Genomic DNA, 19,927 nt, shown 5'->3' with positions numbered 1-19,927 from the left:
CTTCCTTGTTTTTGGTAGATTCCCCAAAGACAGAGTTAAAACATTTTCAAATTTGTGTATGAAACTATTTGCACTTAAATTTTTCAACATCCACACAAAGACAAAGTTCCAATCTGGCTACATACACATGTAGACAAAATGATAAATAACGGAAAACACCCACACCAGATTCTTTATGGTGCACGGGAATGGGGAGGAAGGGACCGTCCTTGCTGAAGGCTTGCCAGGCATCACAAGCTGCTGCTCCGTGCCAGGGTCACAGATGCTGATGTTGGTGCTCAAAGAGAACTTAGTTTCAGCCAATGTTTCAGGCCTTTATACATGATATTGACCAATCAAGTGAATTGTCCTATCTTATTTCTGTATTGTTTGTTCGTTTGTTCAGGCTAGCCTATTATATACCCTTGGCTGCCTTCCAAGGCTTGGTAATCCTTCTGCCCATGTCTCTGAAGATCTGGGGTTTCAAGTGTGAGGCACCCTGCATGGCATCATGTTATTAGGGAGAATTCTTTCTCTATTGTGTTCTATCCCATGGGCGACTGCTACTTAACCTGTGTGGGAAGAGGTTTTTTTTTGTTGTTGTTGTTTTGTTTTGTTTTGTTCTGGGGGGGGGGAAGAGTTAATGTTAGGGACGGGGTAAAACAGGCTGGTGGGTTGCATCCACCTTATAACCCCAAGTCCGATGGCGGTAGGATGCCTTGCCACACTGAAAACTGTTACAATGGTTTGCTTTCAAATGACAAATGAAGGCCATGCCCCCCGCCCCCCAAATTCATATGAAATGTAAACAAACAGCATCAACAAAAATCCTCATCTTGAACAATCAAACTGCTGGCTGGTAAGAGAGAGATCCCACTGTGACTTCTGTGAGGTGACAGACTCCCAAGTGTCCCCTTCACCCCTCCCCAGCCCAGCTGTTCTGAGTACTCCTTTAAACGGCTCCTGTAAGAGACACTGACCCGGCAAAGAACCTTCTGAGGACCGTGGAAGTGGGCATGTGTAAGGGTAGTGTAGTGGCTTATCATTTGTAAAACGGGGTCACATCGTTACATGGGGTCCATAATTTTTTTGACTGCCGGAAAGAGCCATGGGGCCTGCCAGAGTTTTACGTGGGGCATCTGAGCAGCACTTCACTTTGGGAAACTTCAGAGGCTCTGTGGTGCAGGGACAATGATCCTCTGTGACAGATCCCACATGGACTGGTTCATGGGGTTTTCCACTTTTGCATTAATTAAACCTCAGTAGGCTGACAGCATTCATTGTAGAAACCAGAAGATGTTTTCATTTTTATTCTGTGCATATGTGCATATGTGAGGATGTATGTGTTCATGGGTCTAAGGGTTTGGATGCAGACAAATATGCATGATGACTCCAGGGGCACTTCTGGGGTACCAGCTTGTTTGTGCTTTGCGACATGGTCTCTCACTTGAATCCAGAGACGGCTAATGTCTCAGGCTGTGTCACCTCCCCAACTCTGGGCTTACAAGTGTGCATTACTATGCCCGGCTCTTTAAGTGGGTACCAGGGATTGGGCTCAGGTCTTCCTGCTTCTGTGCCTAGCACGTCACCCACTGAGCTATCCATTCAGAGTTCAGAGGGGGTTTAAAAATATCCTTTTCAATTTGTGTGTGACTGTTCCAGGTTCGATATGGGATATTATTTAGAGACAAAATTACTTTTCATTAGCTTTTCTCAAAAGGACTTACTTCACACTTGACTGACTTTAACTCAAGGGAAATAGTAAATTTTGGCAAAGTTTAGCAATTTGAGTGGCTGGACCATAACTGTTTGTGAGTTTTCGAAGCTGAGCAGAGGCTGGGCACCTGCCACAAGGGGTGGGTTCATACCTTGTCTGAAAGGTCAGTGGTCTTAGGCAAGCTGCCTATAGCTGCAACAGCTACTTCCATATCTATCTAATGGGTGGGCATACCTACAGTATCTGCTCTTAGACGCTTGTATTGAAGAGACCATACAGGAGTCACCACCTCTACCACCATCATCACCACCATCACCACCACCACCACCACCACCACCACCACCATCATCATCATCACATAATCTGTATTATTGTCACTAATGGGTGCTAGGCATTATGACTTACAATTATATATTATATATGTATATTAGATATATTATATATAAGTATATATTACAACTTAAAAGGGACATATAAGTCCAGTTGTGGGGAAGGATGACAGAGAAATGGCAAGTGGTCCAAAGAGGAATAATTGAAGAAAGCGAGAGGAAATATGTAAACAGTGACATCGAGGAAGTTCCCTCAAAAGTTCAGAAGGTGACAGAAATTGGTCCATGAATAAAAGATGTCTTTTCTCATTTGATATTCGGGTGGCTAGCAGACCATAGGCAGTCAGAGACCTTTCTATTGCTTCCCCTCCGCTGTGTGTGTGTGTGTGTGTGTGTGTATGTGTGTGTGTGTTTGTGTGTGTGTTTGTGTGTGTGTGTGTGATGCTGAAGATGGATCCCAGAGTCTTATCCATGCTAGACCCCCCCACTACTGAGCTGCACATGAGCAGTTAGCTCTACTTGTTAACTGAGTTGTTAACTCAGTACTGATATTTGGCCTTGTGGCCAGGACAGTAAATGGCATAGATGGTGTATTCGCCTGTAAAAATAAAGTGTTCGCCAACAGTTCTACCAAACAGAATTAATGCAGCATAGGGAGAGACAACTGTTACTCCTACTACTCACACACACAGACACAGACACAGACACACACACACAGAAATACAAAGAGACATTACACATACACAGAGACATACAAAGAGACATTACACACACACATACAGAGACATTACACACACACACACACAAACAGACATACAAACAGACATTACACACACACATACACTGGAGGAAAAGGAGGATAAGAGAATTTTTATATGTATACTTTATATACATATTGTGTCTTTTTTTATTATGGAGCATAGCAATAACATATTTACATATTCTATATTCATGTATGTCTGAAACAACAATAATATATACATACATATATACATATACATATACATACATACATATATATATATATATATATATATATATATATATATATATTACCATTATAGTGCCTGTCTATAGTGATTGGATCATTTATTACACATACACACGCATATACAAAGACATAGTGTGTGTGTTCCTTGAGAACTACCAGACCCAAAGCATCCTCCCGTCTCATGCCATCAGCATTCCCAAACTCTGACCTAGGAGTCTGAAAACCGACATGTTCACCAGCCTCCGTGTGAGGACGACTCCCATGAAAAGTTGAGCCCCTTGCTCTATTCCAGATGCCAGCCCTCCATATTTTCAAAGCTTCCTGTATGAGCCAAGCTGTTCTCAAGTTTCTTCCTGATATCCTGGGGGGAGGAAGTTCCTTCCGTTTTCCAAACTGTTTTGAAGTTTTAATGGAGGCCTTTCTGGCAGTCTCTGGACCTGGCTGTGACTTGGCACCCCGTCCTCACAGCTGGATCCACAGTCCCACACTCTGTCCCTGTCCTCACAGCTGGTTCCACTGAGTCCCATGTTCTGTCCACACCCTGACACTGATGGCCTTCTTGCATATCAACCAGTACGGATTTCTTTTTATGTTTCATTGAAACAATACCCTTTTAACTTAAATAATTCCACTTCAAAACGAGAGAGTTATGTCATTGGCTGGTCACAGCCAATGCAAATTGGTAGCATTTGTCACCAATTGGTGGCCACTGGATAGTGAAAACCTCAGATTATAATGTCATATTTTCACTGTGAGCTGCTTCTTGCTAAATCTGAGGTCTACCGTGTCTGATAATCAGGGAGTGGGAAGGGATAAGGACAGGAGATTCTCAACATGGGTCTTTCTTCTACATGGAATGGGAGTTTGAGGTGTCATTGAGAGACAAACACTCTCAACATCACCGTGTCGCTTAGTGACCTTAAAACAACCATCAATGGTATGCTACCCCAAGGCAGGACTACTGTGGGTCAAATCATGGTCAATAATGGCTTATGTCCTCCATTATTACTCCAGCTTAGCTTTGCCTCTGTTGCTATAATGAAACACTCTGGGCAAAGGCAGTTGTGGGTGTGGGGCTGTGCTTAACTTCTAATTCTAGGTCACAGAGTCTCTCATTGCAGTGAAGTTATAACAGCAGGACTTTGAGACATCTAGCTACACCATATCCTCAACCAAAAGCAGAGGGAACCAAATGTTGCCATGCTGCTGATGTGCCTTCACCTCTCTGTCTCATCCTGTATAGTTTACGACCCCTGCCTAGGGGCTGGAGCCACCCAGGACTATCTGGGTCTTCCTATGTCAATAGTCAAGAAAATCCATCACAGACAAGTCCACAGACCAACATGATCTAGACAGTTCCTCGATTAAGGCTGTCTTAGCAAGCAAGTCTCAGTTATAGCAAGTTGGTATTTAAAACCAACATCATAACTGTAGTTTGGGAAACCCTAACCAACTTGTGTGAAGGATCCTTCTATGGGAAACACCATTTGAGCTAGTGGTCTATAACCTTTGTCCTTCCTGATAACCAAGTCATAGTCACCCATTTTGCAAACAAAAAGATATTTGTGTGTGTGTGTGTTTATCTTACACACACAAAAGCAACAGGACCTAATGTCTGTCCATTACAAGTTCAGAATCACCACGGTAGTTTAAATGCTTTAACATTTATTGAGTGCTTACTGTGTACAAAGTGCTATTCCAAGTGCCTTGTTAATATTACTACTTTATCACAATCCCAAGAGGGAGGCTTTACTATCCTCCTTCTGCCAATAGAGAAATCAAGGCCTGGGTCAGATCATTACCTTGTTAATGTTATGGTTCAAATTTATTGACCACTATGTACAGGGCTCTCTGTTAAGCATATGATCTGATTAATCTCAATTAATGCTCATAAAATCCCAATGAGATGAATCATCTCATTCAGGCTGTGCTGCTAATGAGGAAACTAAACTCTGGGAAGCAAGGGTACCCGAAGTGATACAGCCAAGATGCTACACTTGGTGGGGAATAGAGGCCTTGCCAGGCTGACTCCGCGATCTGCCTGTGCTCCAGTACTCTACCGTCTGACTCGGTGGGACCTTGCGGAAACACACTGGGGGAAGGGTAGTACCCTTCCCTGCACAGTCAATTCTAGAAGAAATGCTCCAAACACCACTTTATTCTTGCTCCCCTGCAGACTTTGAGAACAACAAAATGGCCATTGCCAGCACCGTCCTCATATGTAAAGAGAGGAGAGAAATAAAAGAGAGACTCAAAGAACACAGTAATAACATACAAACAACCTATTCTTCATGGACAGCATATAGTAAGCCTCCCCTTCATTCATTTCTCCTCGTCTGTGGTCCCGGTTTCTTCTGTTGGGTGAGACTCGGTCTCCTTCCCCGTTCATCTGGTCCAAGTCTCCAAAGGCTTTTGACACAACTGATGATGCAGGAGTTCCCAGGGGGTCACCCCTGCCTCTGATGCTGATGCTCTGTGAAGAGCAAGGCAGGGACAATGACCTTGAGTGTCTCAGGTTGTCCCCTTTCCTTCTCTCCCATACCCTCCAAAGCCTCCATCTCTGGAGGGACTCTGGCTCATCCCTGAAGCACTGTAATCCATCTGCCCCTCCACTCTGGCTCTGCCTTTTGGTCCCAGAAAGATCCTAGCCCTGGACTCCATGTTGGGCCTGGCAGCATCTCCCCATCCAGATGTTTTTCTCCAATGGCTACTTCTGTCTGCATCCAGTGTCAGCATCCTGTCCATGCAAGGAGCATCTTCTGATCTAGGATGGCCACCCCCCCATTAGGTTCACCCCCTCATGTCTTCTTTGTTTACTTCTCTGTAAACTCCATGGCTCCACACCACGGGATGGATGGCCTTCCTGTCCTCACACTAAAGCCAAGCTTCACGAAGCCAGGGCCTCTGTCAGTTTGCTTCAAGGATCTAGCTCCAGAACCTTCCTAATACAGAGCGATTTTTCATCGCAGCTATGAAGTAAGGTCTTAGTGGAGTGAACACCACTCTCTCTATGTTCTCCAGAACCTCCGTATCTTCGTCTTATGATAGATGTAGATGGAGGCCTTTCTCTGTCTCCTCTCAAGCACTTGCCTAGAGGTGACGATTAAAAAGTGAAACAGTCTGTAGCCTTCTTCCATTAGCTCAACAACTCCCAAACATCGCAGTGCTGGACCCTGGGGGACAAGTAACAGATCCCTGGTGGAGACAGACAAGCCCAACAGGTCCTGGGGAGCTGGGAGCATCTGGGGCTGTGCCAGCAAGGCACCCAGAGAGCAGGCGTGTGGTTGCTGAACCTCAGGGGTCAGCACTTGAGACTCCTCCACCCCTTCCCCACCAATCACCAATTTCCATGCTGTATCCCTGATCTAGCTTAACAAGAGGGTCTAGAAATCTCCACAGGTGCCAGCCTCCTTACCAGACGGTTAGTCAGTGTTTACACACATGGCCACCACTGCTTTTGCACAACAGGCAAGAGAAGCCATGGTGAACGAAGTACACGTTTACTATGAAACACAATTGCTTGTCTAAATTGATACAGACCCAAGCTACAGCTGTGACGCAGGTCAAAGTTGCACGAGTGCGCACGGCTTTCCACAGGTTCTTGCTGCTTGCTCTACAGTAGCGTGTGTTTAGTGCCTAAGACAGGGAATTCGTCCCAGTATTCCTATGAACGGAGGAAGTGGGGGGAGAAAGAAGAGGATGGGGAGAGGGAGGAAGAAGGAGAAGGGGAAAGGATGAGGAAGAGTAAGCCAATGAAGGGGAGAAAGGAAGAGAGGGACACGGAGCGCGTAAATGGAAAAGAGAACTGGAGAGGAAGAAGGGGGAAAGAAAAGGAGGCAGAGGAGGAGAGAGAGGAGGGAAGGAAGAGGAGGGGGAGGAGGAGAGAGAGGAGGAAGAAGAGGAGAGGGAGGAGGAAGAGAAGAAGGAAGAAGAGGAAGATAAAGAGGAAAAGGAAGAAGAGGAGAAAGAGGAGGAGGAGGAAGAGGAGGAAGAGGAAGAGGAGGAGAAAGAGAAGAAAGAGGAGGAAGAGGAGGAAGGTTTGTTTACTCAGGAAGATCTCTAAGTGCTGGGCCAGTACCAAACAAATTAGCCCAATCCCCGCACTTTAGAGTCACAGCTAATATGTGAAGTGAACAGTATCTTTGTCATCTTTGGATGGAAGACACCGAGATGTGATCGGATGATGGGGCTTCCAGGCACACAGCTGGCTGGGCTTGCTGCTGGAGCCTGGGTGAGGGTGACCCCTAACAGCTGTCTTTTCCACAGCCTTGTCAATGTGATGATGTGACCCCCAACTCCAAGGCCTTGGCCTCTCTCCATTAAGGCCACGAAGGCTAGCACACGTACATTTCCCTGGCCACTCTTGCCATCTTAAGTACCACTCAGCATCCCTGGGAAGCCACTGAGAGCTAGAGGGGACTGTTACCAACTCTGAGATACACACACCCCAGTCAGATCCCCTCCCTTCCCTGTTTGAAGGCTCCCAATAGAATCCCACTTCTTCTGCAATCAGATCAGGAAGGCCATCTGCGAGTCAATACCATCTCAGCTAACTCCTGCCTCATTTCCTGTCAGTCTCAGGTAAGCCCCACCCTAACCACTGTAGGCAACATGGCCTCCTAAATATTATATTCTTCATACATACATGCATGCCCATGGCCTCAGGCCCAAGGCCCTCACTCTGTCTTCTGCCTGGAAGAAACGCAAACTCCCACTCTGTGCCTAGCTGTCCGACATCATATTGTATATTCATCTGTGCATTAGCTTCCTGGTCTCACTCTCAAGAATCTTATCTGTGTGAGGGTACCACATGGCACCGGGTATGTAGCCATCATTTCTAAATGCACAGGGGACACATGCATGTAAGACCACATGCTAGGAAAAATGCCGATGGAGTTGCCAGGTGTCAGTACCACTAAGAACAGGTTTTTCTGTCAATGCTCTTGATTTCCCCGGGTATAACCATCATCAGGGGTGTAAGGGGTCTGAGGAGGACTGTCACCTTGGGTGTTCAGAGGATGGGGAAGAGCTAAGCATTGTCTTTGATGCATCACTGGGGCTGTTCTAGTCAACTTTTCCCAATAGATAGACTGCAGAGGCCTCGTGGAGGACACGGGGAGCTAGCTTTCAGTCCACTTTGGCTAAGGCTTCACCTAGGTCCAGTAGATCCTGGTCAGGGATCGGGGACTATCATGGCTTCCAGCCCATGAGGATCTGTAAGAAATAAGAGTTTGCTCACTTTCCCTCCCCTCCCCTTCAAGGTACCTCTTGGCCACGCACATGTTCGCCGTTCCAACCCCCTCCTGCCTAGCTTCACGTTCACAACACGGATAACTCGGCAGAGCGTGTTACTGCATGTAATTTTTGTTCCCATGAAAAAATATTTTCTCCCGTGGGTAGATGGATTTGTATGTTCTTCAGACTCCCTGAGCTGGACCACAAGTGTCCAGGCATAGGATCCATCCCACTTACCCCTAGGTCCCAGCTACCAGAGCAAGAGCCAGAACATAGTAGGAGTTCAAAAGTCAGTAGCTGCTTAAGCAAATATATGTGAATATTGAATACATATTGTCTTAGGGTTTCTATTCCTGCACAAGCATCATGACCAAGAAGCAAGTTGGGGAGGAAAGGGTTTATTGAGCTCACACTTGCACATTGCAGTTCATCACTAAAGGAAATCAGGACTGGAACTCAAGCAGGTCAGGAAGCAGGAGCTGATGCAGAGGCCATGGAGGGATGTTTCTCACTGGCTTGCTTCCCCTGGCTTGCTCAGCCTGCTCTCTTACAGAACCCAAGAATACCAGCCCAGGGATGGCACCGCCCACAAGGGGCTCTCCCCACTTGATCACTAATTGAGAAAATGCCTTACAGCTGGATCTCATGGAGGCATTTCCTCAACTGAAGCACCTTTCTCTGGGATAACTCCAGCCTGTGTCAAGTTGACACAAAACCAGGCAGTACACATATGATATATGAAGCACTTGGTACAGCACCTAGGATACCATAGGCACTCAGGAGGAAGCAGATGATGTCACTTCCACAGTTATGGTTGGGCCTATAATAAATCTTATTCCTTGGGAAATAAATATTTTTGAGCTGGCGCTGAGTTAGTTCTAAGTAGACCAGTGTGACAACATTCATAGGAGGCTAAGATAAGATCTACACAGCCACCGGAGTTCCAGTTTATATGTATAAACTGAATATATATATACATATATATGTATATATAAGTATATATAAATATATAAATATTAAATATACAAATATATATTACATGAGATAGAAATAAATTTATATATAATAAAATATATAAATATTATATACAAATAAATATGCATATATTGTAAATATATAATATATTAGATATATAAAAACATATATAAATACATATATTAATTACTTATTTTGCATCTGTGTGTGGGGGTGTGTGCATGTGAGTGCGGATGGTCTGATAGGGAAGCAGAGACCTCAGACACCCAGGATTGTTACAGGCAGTCGTGTGTAAGCTGATATAGGTGCTAGGACCCGGACTCTGGTCCTGCTCTTAACCCCTGGAGTCACCTCTTTAGCCCCTAAGCTTCCATTTTTAAAAGCCAGAAAGTACCGTATCTCAGGGCTTTAGGCATGGTCCTGCATTTGCTACAGAAATCTGCTCTTGAGGAAGACCTGAATTTTATTCCCGGCACCCACAGTGGTGACTCACCATTGTCTGCTGCGGGGAACACGGCGCCGTCTTGTGGCCTCCTCAGGCACCAACATTCTCTCGTGTGCACACCTATGCCCTCCCCTACACACATGATGCATGAATTAAAAATCAAATCCTTTAAAAATAACCGTGTCTAATTTCTTTTGATCCCCTAAGATGGCCCAATGCATGGTAAGCAGGGCGTGTCCACTCACCTTTCCTGAATAACATTCCCCGGCTTTGGTTATGGAGAAGGAAGAGACTCCATTTGCTCAAATCCCTTCCGTGCCAGTAGGTTCTGAGTACTTTTCTCAGCCCATGTGTTTGTTTATACAATATTCTCAACAAACTTGGGACATAAGTAAACAGACGTTCAGCCCATTTTGTAGATTAGCAAGTAGAGGCAGAAATGTGAGCTGCCCACAGAGTTACCCCACTCACAGGAACCAGATGTGGAGATCTGAGCATGGATTGACAAAGCGAACGAGCAACTTCCGGAACCCAGTCTCTTCCTCCATCTCTACCACTCCATCCATTTGAAAATCAGATCCCGAGATGAGCCTGAGAAGATGCGCGAGGCGCTGTACCCAACTTTCTAATAAAGGAAAATAGCCGGAGGCAGTGCCGATGTAAAACACACGGAGAGCCTTTCTTCTGCCATTTCCCCTCTACCGAGTGGCACCGCTCGCGGAAGAGATTTAACTCTGCTCTACTGCGTCTCGCCTTAGCCCAACAGCTATTCATATCTCCCTGGAGGGTAAGAGGGAAGACTCCTAAACACACAGAAAATTCCTAAGATCTGATAAACTGGAGTGATTTAAAGTAAGCCGCACGCAGTTTATACAGAAATATTTCTCTGCGGTGGCTCTTGCTTACAGAAGCCGTTTATCCCCTGTGGACAACCGCGACCCCCGGTCTCCCGTGTCACTAGATTTTGTGGAGCCTTTCATGATCCAGGGGCTGCGTCAGGGGAGTTTCTCGGAAATTCACCAGCAGCAGAACGGCAGCTGCCAAGTCCTTTTTTTCCCCTTCCTTTCTTCCTTAAATCCCATCCTGCCTTTCCTAACTATTTTCCCTAGAAACAATAACTGCGTTCTCTCACCTTAATAGCGAAACTGTATAATCTCCACAGAAACGGCTTTCGGTGCAGCATTAAAGGAGGCTCGGCCAGCTCTTACACCATTCTGAAAGCACTTTACTCTTTAGCTCGCCAATCTTAATTTTTGTACTAACATATCACGGGGATGCTTTCTTTTCGTTTGTCTGTTTGTTTCTGTTTTTTTTTGTTTTGTTTTGTTTTTTTTTAAGCTCACCCTCGTGTCTGGTAGCTTCGTGGAGACACAGGGCCTTTCCTGTAGCTCAAATGGACACTGTAGCTTCCCAATTAAACCAGTCTTTGCAGAGAGCAGCAAGAGAGGTAGAAGCCTGCTTAAACTGCCTTCCTGCTTCAGTGCTCATCATTCTGAAGGAGAGGCATTGGTATCCTGCCATGATGTTCCCTCGCAGTCCACTGAAGTTTCCACCATGAACCGTGAGCTGGCTGTCTTTTCCGGTTCCTCCGTGGCTGTTTTTGGGGTTCACATGTCCACATTTGGGTATCTGAGAGGGCATGTGCACACGGATGTCCCGATGTCTTTGTACATCCGTAGAGGAGTACACAGCATCAGATGCTGCTCTCCGTTCGGAGAGTCGGTATGGGGGACCCCGAATTTGTTTTTTTGTTTCTGCTTTTGTTTTGTTATGAGACAGGTGGAGAGCGAGCTCTCAGTCACAAGCAGAATTCAAAGCAAATGCTTTCCAATCTGATTCAGGTATTTTTTTTCCCCTGCGTAATTTCCCTGAGCTCATTAGCACTAAAACTTCTGTATCGTACATTTCTGTGTTGCTCGGCAAAGCTAAATGGCACTGATATACAGTATTAATAGGCTTAGTAAGCTGGGCCTCTTGCATTTTAATTTCTAAAATTTCAAATAATTTTAGGAACGACTTTGGCATCTCGGGATATTTCAGGATACTCAGGGGACATTCCCCTACCCCACCCCCTGCTCCCATATAGAGATCAGGGAAGACAGAGAGAGGCGACTGGAATTTCCAAATGGCCATGTTAATGGTTTTCAGAGATGTCTGCCTTGTTTAGTCATCTCATCCACAGAGTTTACTTTGGAAACATGTACCAGGAGCTCCTTCTTGCAGCCTAGCGCCCTCTACGCCGTGCTCTGAGTGGGTATGGACTGCTAAGAATCCCTCAGACAACACTTCGTGCTGGGAACACAGCCACACGCGGAAGATGACCCTGATGGCTGTCCAACTTACAGACAAGGCCTGTGTGTTCCCAAGGATGCTGCCCTGACAGCTCACGGGGCTCAGCAAGGGGTTTTAAAGTCTCTCATTGTTATCAACATTTCCTAATGGCTTGGTGGGTGAACTCTGAGATCAGTATCCCCGAATGCAATGCCTTCACCTGCACCCAAATAACGTTCCAACAGGAGTGATTCAAGGTGGGGAAGGGCGGGGAGAAGAAATTCTAATTCTAGGAAAAAATAAAACAATGCTCTGTGAGATAATCTTGTCAATAGACAGTGCTTTCGGGGTTTTGGGTTTTTTGTTTTTTTGTTTGTTTGTTTGTTTTGTGTTTTTGTGTTTTTTTGTGGGTTTTTTTTTTCTTAATGCAATATCCAGACCACACGTCAGAGCTCCTAGAAGGTGATTTTTCAGTTGGGTAGAATGACTAAGGCCCTTCAGGACTGATCAGCTGCTTGCCAAAGGTCACCCCCAAACCTCTAACTTTAAACAGAACTTCTGAAGCTCAAAACAGTGTCTTTTTTTTTTTTTTTTTGTACCAATTGTTACAAATTACTGGGGGAAAAAAATCTACAAGATCCTCTCCCAGCCTTAGCTGCGGCTAAGATGGAGTTTGAGCTCTGACTAAACGCTGTAATAAAAGCAATCCCGTTTTCATCACAACACTCAAAAATTAAAATAAATTCCACTCAAAGAAATAAAAATACGACAATGCTCTCCACCCGAGAAGCAATATGTTTGCCTGTGTGCCAAGCATCTTTTAATACCCCTGTGATTTTTTTTCCCCTAAAAGTTGTTCAATTTGATTGTAATTACATATGTGAGGAAGAAGGCCTGCTGAGGAGAAGCAACACAAGACAGCTCTGCTAGTTGAGTGCATTTCCAACCAACTTTGCATCCAGAGAAACTGGCTCTCTGTTCATGCCTGGTCTTAACACAGAGCTTGATGGGTGAGGCTGGTTTTTACATGGAGTCTGGGTGGGCACGGGTACTTCCTCTATGGTAAGAGTCTTCCAAAAACATCACCAAGCGCATAGATGGTCCACAGACTCGGAGGGGAAGCTGCAGTTTGGATGTTCAACTCACAGACCTAATGCAAACAGCGACAGAGACCAGGTTTGGTCCCTTCCCGCCGCCCCTGGCTGGCATTCCTATGTTCAGATGCAGGGACCACCAGAGAAGCTCCTTCACAAGGGCCTCATGCCCTCTCAAGTCTCCCTCTAAGACCCGCTCAGCAGAGAGCTGTATTCCCAAGCTGTGGGAAGAGAAACAGAACAAACCAGACAAAACCAGGTATTATCTGGTTGGAGAGAATTTCCCCCATGTCTCCCCCAAAGAGTGGGAAGTCAGGAAAGACGCAGCAGGGCCCGATCCTCTGCTGGAGATGACAACAGTCAGAACACATGGGGGACAGGTCTAAAGATGCTTGGGGGGCATACTGTGGGGTGTGGTGTTTCTCCACAGGCAGCAAGAGGAACTGAATTGTCTGAGAGCAAGAAACACAAAGTGGGAGAAAAAGAAGAGTGAGGTACTTGTGAGCCACATTTTTACCCCTTCCAAAGGTAGTCTCGAGCATCTGACCCCCAACCCCCAACACACACACCCCAAACAAGCTTCAGAGATTTCACTGAGGAAAGTTCCCCGGGCACCCTCTCCTTCCCTCTCTCCTGCCGCTCGCAATCTTCTGATTAGGGTTAATATATTATGTCCTGATATGGCAGATTAAAAATGAGATCAATAAATGCCTAAAACAAATGCACTTTTGAAATGTCCTATTCAATCTGGGTCTTTAAGGGTGAGCTGAGAGGAGGGGGGAGGAGAGCAGGAGAGAGAGAGAGAGAGAGAGAGAGAGAGAGAGAGAGAGAGAGAGAGAGAGAGAGGGAGAGAGAGAGACTGGGGAAAGGACCTCAGAAAGAATCAGTTCGGGACATAAGCACTGGAAGGGGAAACACACTGTTAGGTACCTGGCCTCTGTAGTCTGAAATCTGCTTTGAACAGCAAGAATAGCTCAGAGCTCCTGTTGCTGAAGCCCTGTGAGCATGTGTGTGTGTGTATGTGTGTGTGTGTGTGTGTGTGTGTAGCAAAGAGACCCACAACATAGAGCATTTTAGAGCTCAAGATATAAACTTGCTTTTTCTGAAGAATATTTAAGCAAAGAAAGAAAATCGGAGTCCAAAAACAACCTGGGTCCTGCTTGCCAGGAAATTCCAGGCAAACTTCAATCATAGCCACCAGCTCCTGCCCCTGAAGAAGTTACTTGAGATTTGGGGGCCTTCACCCATTAATCCAGAATTGACACTATGCTGAAGTAGAAAAAGAGACCTCTCAGCTGCTCCTATCCCACTGCAACACATTTAGAAATGCCCCGGCTGAATGCGTTTCCCAAGTAATAACCTGTGTTATTAAAGTGCAAATTGCAACTTTTAAGTAATGATTGCTAATAGTCTGATGTTTACTGCTACACAAGGACATCCATGAAAACAAAATCTGCATTATTCATCCCCACATTCAATAAACAAAATAAATTGAGGGAGATGCTCTCTCCTTCAAGCCTCCTCACAGAAAAGACCAGATTATCGGAAGCTACCACAAGTCCACAAGGGGAAAAAAAAAAAAGCACAGAATGGCTTGGGGTGAGCAGAAGCAGGAGAAATAACTTAGAGGCATGTTAGATATTCACAGGGATATGATTACAGAAGATTCCATGCTCCACTGTGACTGGCCGGTCATACTATAAAAATAATTCTACACCGCTGGCTGATGTAAAACCTCTGCTACGAGTGTATGCCGACCGCACGGCTGGGGCTGTTAGGGAAAGTATTGTCAGAGAACATGCCTACGGTCTTCTGAAAACCCAAGCGCTCTGCGTCCTATACCGCGCAAACACATTAAGACAGTTTCTTTTTGTTCAACCTTCCTGTCATCGTCTTTTTATCTTCCCTGAAATGAACTCGGGGGGTTGGGGTGTGTGGAAGATGCCAGGGCAGACGCCTGAAGATTTCCAGGTAAGAGCAGATGCATTTTAGTGGTAAAAGCTAAACACACAATCAAGAAGTGAGCCCAGCACACCCGTGCAGTCATGATAGGGGGGAACAAAAGATGCTTTTTAAACTTTCCTCCTGGCCCCAAGACCTAGCCCTATGTAAGAGCGAAGCTTTAAAAAGTGAGAACCAGGACTATTTCTGAGAGAAATATTTTCTCTTAGCTGTTTACTTAAAGAGAATAGCCTTCCACATATCTACCCCCTACAGCCCAACATACATATAAGGCAGTGGGAGGAATCTAAAATAAAATAAAAAAAAGATTGAAATTCCCCATCACTTTGTATACCATCCTGTGACTGTGATTAGATGACCTGTTTTATTCGAAAGTTTCAGCCACCAATGTCTTGAAACATCATCCCTAAGTCGAATAGAGTAAAGAAACTTCATAGCCTAGAAGAGTTCTTTGGAGAAAGAGGGCTCCAGGAGAGAGCTTCAACCCTGGTCCACGGCCAGGCTTTTTCTATCTTCTATTATTCATTAATCAAACTAGGAATCAAGCTTTCAACATCGGTCCACAGGAGTAATCACTTACAGTTGTGCGTTGTATTTAATTTTAAGCAGTAATAAAAGTTAGCATAGCTACAGGCTGAGAGGCACCCCCACCACCCCTTCCCCGTGTGGTAACTGCCTGAAGAATCTCAGCTAACTCTGCCTCACTCATCCTAAAACAGAGCACGAGGCACTGGTGACCTCGGATGAGAAGAAGAAACACCACAGGGAAAACAACCCATCTTACTAATATGTGAACAGATAAATACCGAGGAGCAGGGGAACTCACTGTGTAGGAAATGAATTACCCCATCTCAGCTAGAAAAGGATTTCTGTTCCTTCAAGAGAACATAATAAGAATCACGGTAACAGTCTTGCAAAGACACTATGAATCCAATCGGCCAGAAAACTGAAAGTATACTCATAAGTTTCTAACACACACACACACACACACACACACACACTGAGACTACTAAAAAAAAAAAATAGAATAGCCAGCACCAATAGATACCAGCTTAGCGAAAGGATCTAATTTAAATAATGTGATACAGCATCATTTTCCGCACACCTGGATTTCCATTGATCAGTGGATAATTATAATTAAAGTAGAGCAATTCTGAGCAAGGCACTTTTTGTAATGAGCTTGTGAAAGGAGACATGTCCAGTCATTCTGCTAATTTAAATTGCTTGCCTAGTTCTTGATGGCCTTTACCGGAACTACAAGGAAGGGAAGGAAAAAAATTAAAACAAAAGAAAACAGTAGGTTTCAGGGCAGTATCATTTCAGCTGGACTGTAGCCCAGGGCTCTCTTTTGGGACAACAAACAACAGGGACGCCATCTCCCACAATTCAGCTCCACTTGAACTTGTGTTGTTAGCCTTGATTGCAGTAGGAGGACTCTTAGGAAGTCTTGAAGGCCTGCCACACACCCTCGCATGGTCAGATAGCCAAGCCAGGCGGGTTAAAAAGATACAATGAAAGAAGAGAGCTATTGTTTCCAAAAGAGGTAACAGGAGTTGAGAAAGGAAAACCCCTGACTAGACAAGTTGCAAATGTGTGTGTGTTGCTAAGAATATTTTTGTTATTTTGCTCTTAAACAATCGGAAATGCATGAATGGAGTAATAAAGCAAGTCCGAGCCAAGGAAGGGAGTCCGCACTCGGGAGGGAAGGAAACTGGATTTTCTGAACCACATGTATTGCTGGGATGGAATCGGGTATGAAGTGTTAGAACTTGGTAGCCTGAACAGTCAGACACTGGCACCCATTTCCCCTAGATTCCTAACTCACTTCTTCTTAGTGACTTTGCAAAGTTTACCCAATTGTCCTGGGGACTTCTCCCGTGCTTGACTCGAGTTGGAACAGAATAAAATAGAGCAGTGGTCTCCAGATCAGTCTTACCCATTGCTGCTCAAAGTCAGAGGACAAAGTCAGAGAGAGGGGGCATGGGAGCCAAGGAAACTTAAACTTTGCTAAAGCCCCATCAGCTAAAGGACACAAAGAAATCAGAACGCCCACACTAAAAGCCAACAGGATAATGATTGTGCATTTCTCTCTCTGAATATAGAGGGCAAAGCCTGCGTCACTGCCACTCCGAGTTACCATGGTGAGTGATTTATTGATATATATCAGAATGAATAGATCAAAGGCAGTGAGATGACAGGTGATCAATCAAATGTCAAATCAAAACTAGCAATCGAGTGGAAAGCTGATTTTTCAGTGGGTGGGTCTGGCCGGAGAAAAATGAACTTTCCTGTTACGATTCCGAGAAACAAAACCCGAGCATACGATTAAAATAAGCAATTAGGCAACCCAAAAGGAAAACGGAAAATAACAACAACAACAACAACAACAACAGCAACAACAGCAACAGCAATAACCCTGAAGATCTGTTATGGGGACCTATTGACCTGTTCTGATCTTTAGGGGAAGGGTCCCTGCAAGAAAGAATTCCACGGGACAGCTCCTAAGGTGGTAGTCAATTCTGCAAAGTTTCCAAAGCTCTCTATCTGGCAGAGAAAAAAATCCAAGGCTGTGTAAATTTCTCCCTCCATCCACACCTGGCTTTAAGCAAGAGAGGGGACAGACGAGGGGACGATGAGATTTCTATAAACGGCGAATCCTTTTAGAAAATATATCTAAAGCTCCACTCATTTCCGGGGGTGCCTTTTGCTCCTTGGCGACCAGAGCTACACCCTCATGGCTTAGGGCTCCAAAGCCAGCCTGCCACCCCAGGCTTGGCCATGCCTCTCACTTGCAAGCCCTGAGCCCCAGTGACTGGAGACACTGTCCCTGGAGGCCAGAAGCCGCCAGCACTGACCTCTCAGAGGGACGAGAGGGGGCTATCTCCCTCCCCCTGCACCCCAAATCCATAATCAGACTTTGCTTCCAGAGGCAAGAAGCCAGACTAGGAGAAAAAGTTAGGGGTGGGGTAGAGGGTGGAGGGAGGAAAAGTTTAAACCAGGGAGGTTTGGTGGGACGCTTCCCTGCCACCACCCAGAGGGAGCCTGGAGAGGGAAGGATTGGGGAAATCATCCTGGGGTGATGAAGAGGGCACCCACACGCTAACCCTCTTGAAAGCGCCAGGGGGTGGCGTCCCCGCCAGCCCCGGGCCAGGAGGGCGGGCGAGCCGCTGTGCGCCGGGCTCGGGGGCCGGGCACCCAGAGCGGAGCCATCTCTTACCTGCCGCCCGCTTAGGTGCCTGCTGTTTCCTCCTTGGCATTGCTCTACTTAGCTCCAGTCTCACTTCTGGCGCCCCAGCCCCGAGCCGCGCGCGGGGGCCGCAGTCTTGCTCGTCTTTCTGTGGCTCCTAGGACGTCACTCGGCCTCTGTCCCCCTGACGATCCCCCTGCCAGCACTCCAGCGCGGGGCCGGAGACCCCCTCTCTGGGTGGCAGATACGCGGCTCGTGCCTGCTGCTTGCAAGTGGAGGTTGGTTCTGCCTTGTTTGTTTGTTTGGTTTTTTTCCCCCTCTCTTTTTGTTTTGCTTTTGGATTTTTTTTCTTTTTTTGGTTTTGCTTTTTGCTGTTTTTTTTGGTGACTGGTGAGACACTTGATTTCTTTATTAAACATCCAAGACGGGGTTCGGATGGCAGGGATGAGGGGCGCACACGCGCCACGCGCACACTCGCGCTTAAAGATAAGGGGAAAAACAATCCTGGGAGGACAGTGGATTTCTTCTTTCTCTTCTTCCTTCTCTTTCCCTCCTCCTCCTCTTCCTCCTCTTCCTCCACCTCCTCTTCCTTCACCACCTCCTCCTTCTCCTCCTTCTCCTCCTCCTCTTCCTCCTCCTCTTCCTCTTCTTCCTCCTCCTCCTCTTCCCTGATCTTGATGGCGGATTCGCGCTGGGGAGAGATCACTCACTGTAGGTTTGTTGCTGCTGTCAGATCCCCGCCTGTGAGTGATATGCGAGAGGACAGGAGCGGGTTTGGGAAAGACAGAAAATCTGGAATTCACTCACACACACACACACACACACACACACACACACACACACACACCACGCACGCTCGCTTGCTCGCTCTCACACACACTAGCACTCTCGCTTACACACTCACACACACACTCACACACATATGCTCTCTCTTACACACACACACATACACACACACACACACACACACTCTCACACACACAAGACAGGGCGAGGCGATGCCAGCAAACATCGATCCCGGCTGAACAAACTGAACATTAACAAACTCCTCCTCTTCTCCCTGCGACCTGATGACAGGGAGAAATTTACTCCCCAGCCGCAGAGCGCCAGGCAGAGGGAGTCTATTAAAGGGACAGTGTCCCGCCTGGGAGAGGAGATGAGGAAAGGAGACCCTGCCTGCTTGGCTGCTGCCCTGAAGGCACCCACCTCCTCCTCACTGGGCAGTGGAGTGTCTGCCCTTCTAGATGCCCCTCCAGGAGGAGGAAAAGGGGGAGTGGGAAGGAAGGGGGCGGGGCTCTGGCAGAGTAGAGTTGGAGACAGAGTTAGAGTTGGAGAATAGAAGGGGACAATCTAGGTTTGCTTGGGGGACAGACTAGGGGGAATGGGACCATATCCAGTCTCAACCTGTTCCCCAGCAAATAACCTCCTCTTGACTCTGTAAGTTCATATTGTGGTCCTTCTACCTTCTTGGACTATTGGGATTTTTTTTTTTAAACTTCTGCTTCCTGGGCAGACTAATTCCATAACCTTCATTCCGTTTCCTCTCGATGCTGATATTTATTGAGCACCTATGGTGTACCTGTTTTACAGTCACCGCAGCGACAGACAATGGGAGATTGTGGGTATTATCAGAGGGACAACATCTGAAGCAACTTGCCCCCTGGTGGTGTCCACTCACTCCCCAGAGGTCTACCTTGCTGAAAATTTATGTGCATGTTTCTGTATTTTATTTCTCTGCTGGG

The 19,927-nt window shown here is 46.2% G+C and overlaps 1 protein-coding gene across 5 annotated transcripts in view; it reads right to left on the bottom strand.

The window, feature by feature from the left end:
* Tshz2 (teashirt zinc finger homeobox 2) overlaps positions 1 to 19,204 on the bottom strand; it is a 450,383-nt gene extending 431,179 nt beyond the window's left edge. For all 5 annotated transcript variants that reach the window (XM_052184405.1, XM_052184403.1, XM_052184404.1 and 2 more), the window contains exon 1: positions 18,216 to 19,204. In XM_052184405.1, the coding sequence (XP_052040365.1) occupies positions 18,216 to 18,255 (40 nt within the window). In that variant the 5' untranslated portion in view covers positions 18,256 to 19,204. The remainder of the gene's footprint in view (positions 1 to 18,215) is intronic.
* Positions 19,205 to 19,927: the final 723 nt, after the last annotated feature.

Source organism: Apodemus sylvaticus, chromosome 5 (genome assembly GCF_947179515.1).
Source record: "Apodemus sylvaticus chromosome 5, mApoSyl1.1, whole genome shotgun sequence".
NCBI classification, from domain to species: Eukaryota; Metazoa; Chordata; class Mammalia; order Rodentia; family Muridae; genus Apodemus; species Apodemus sylvaticus.
The sequence above is the reverse complement of the archived record's forward strand: the minus strand, read 5'-3'. Positions and strand labels throughout refer to the sequence as shown.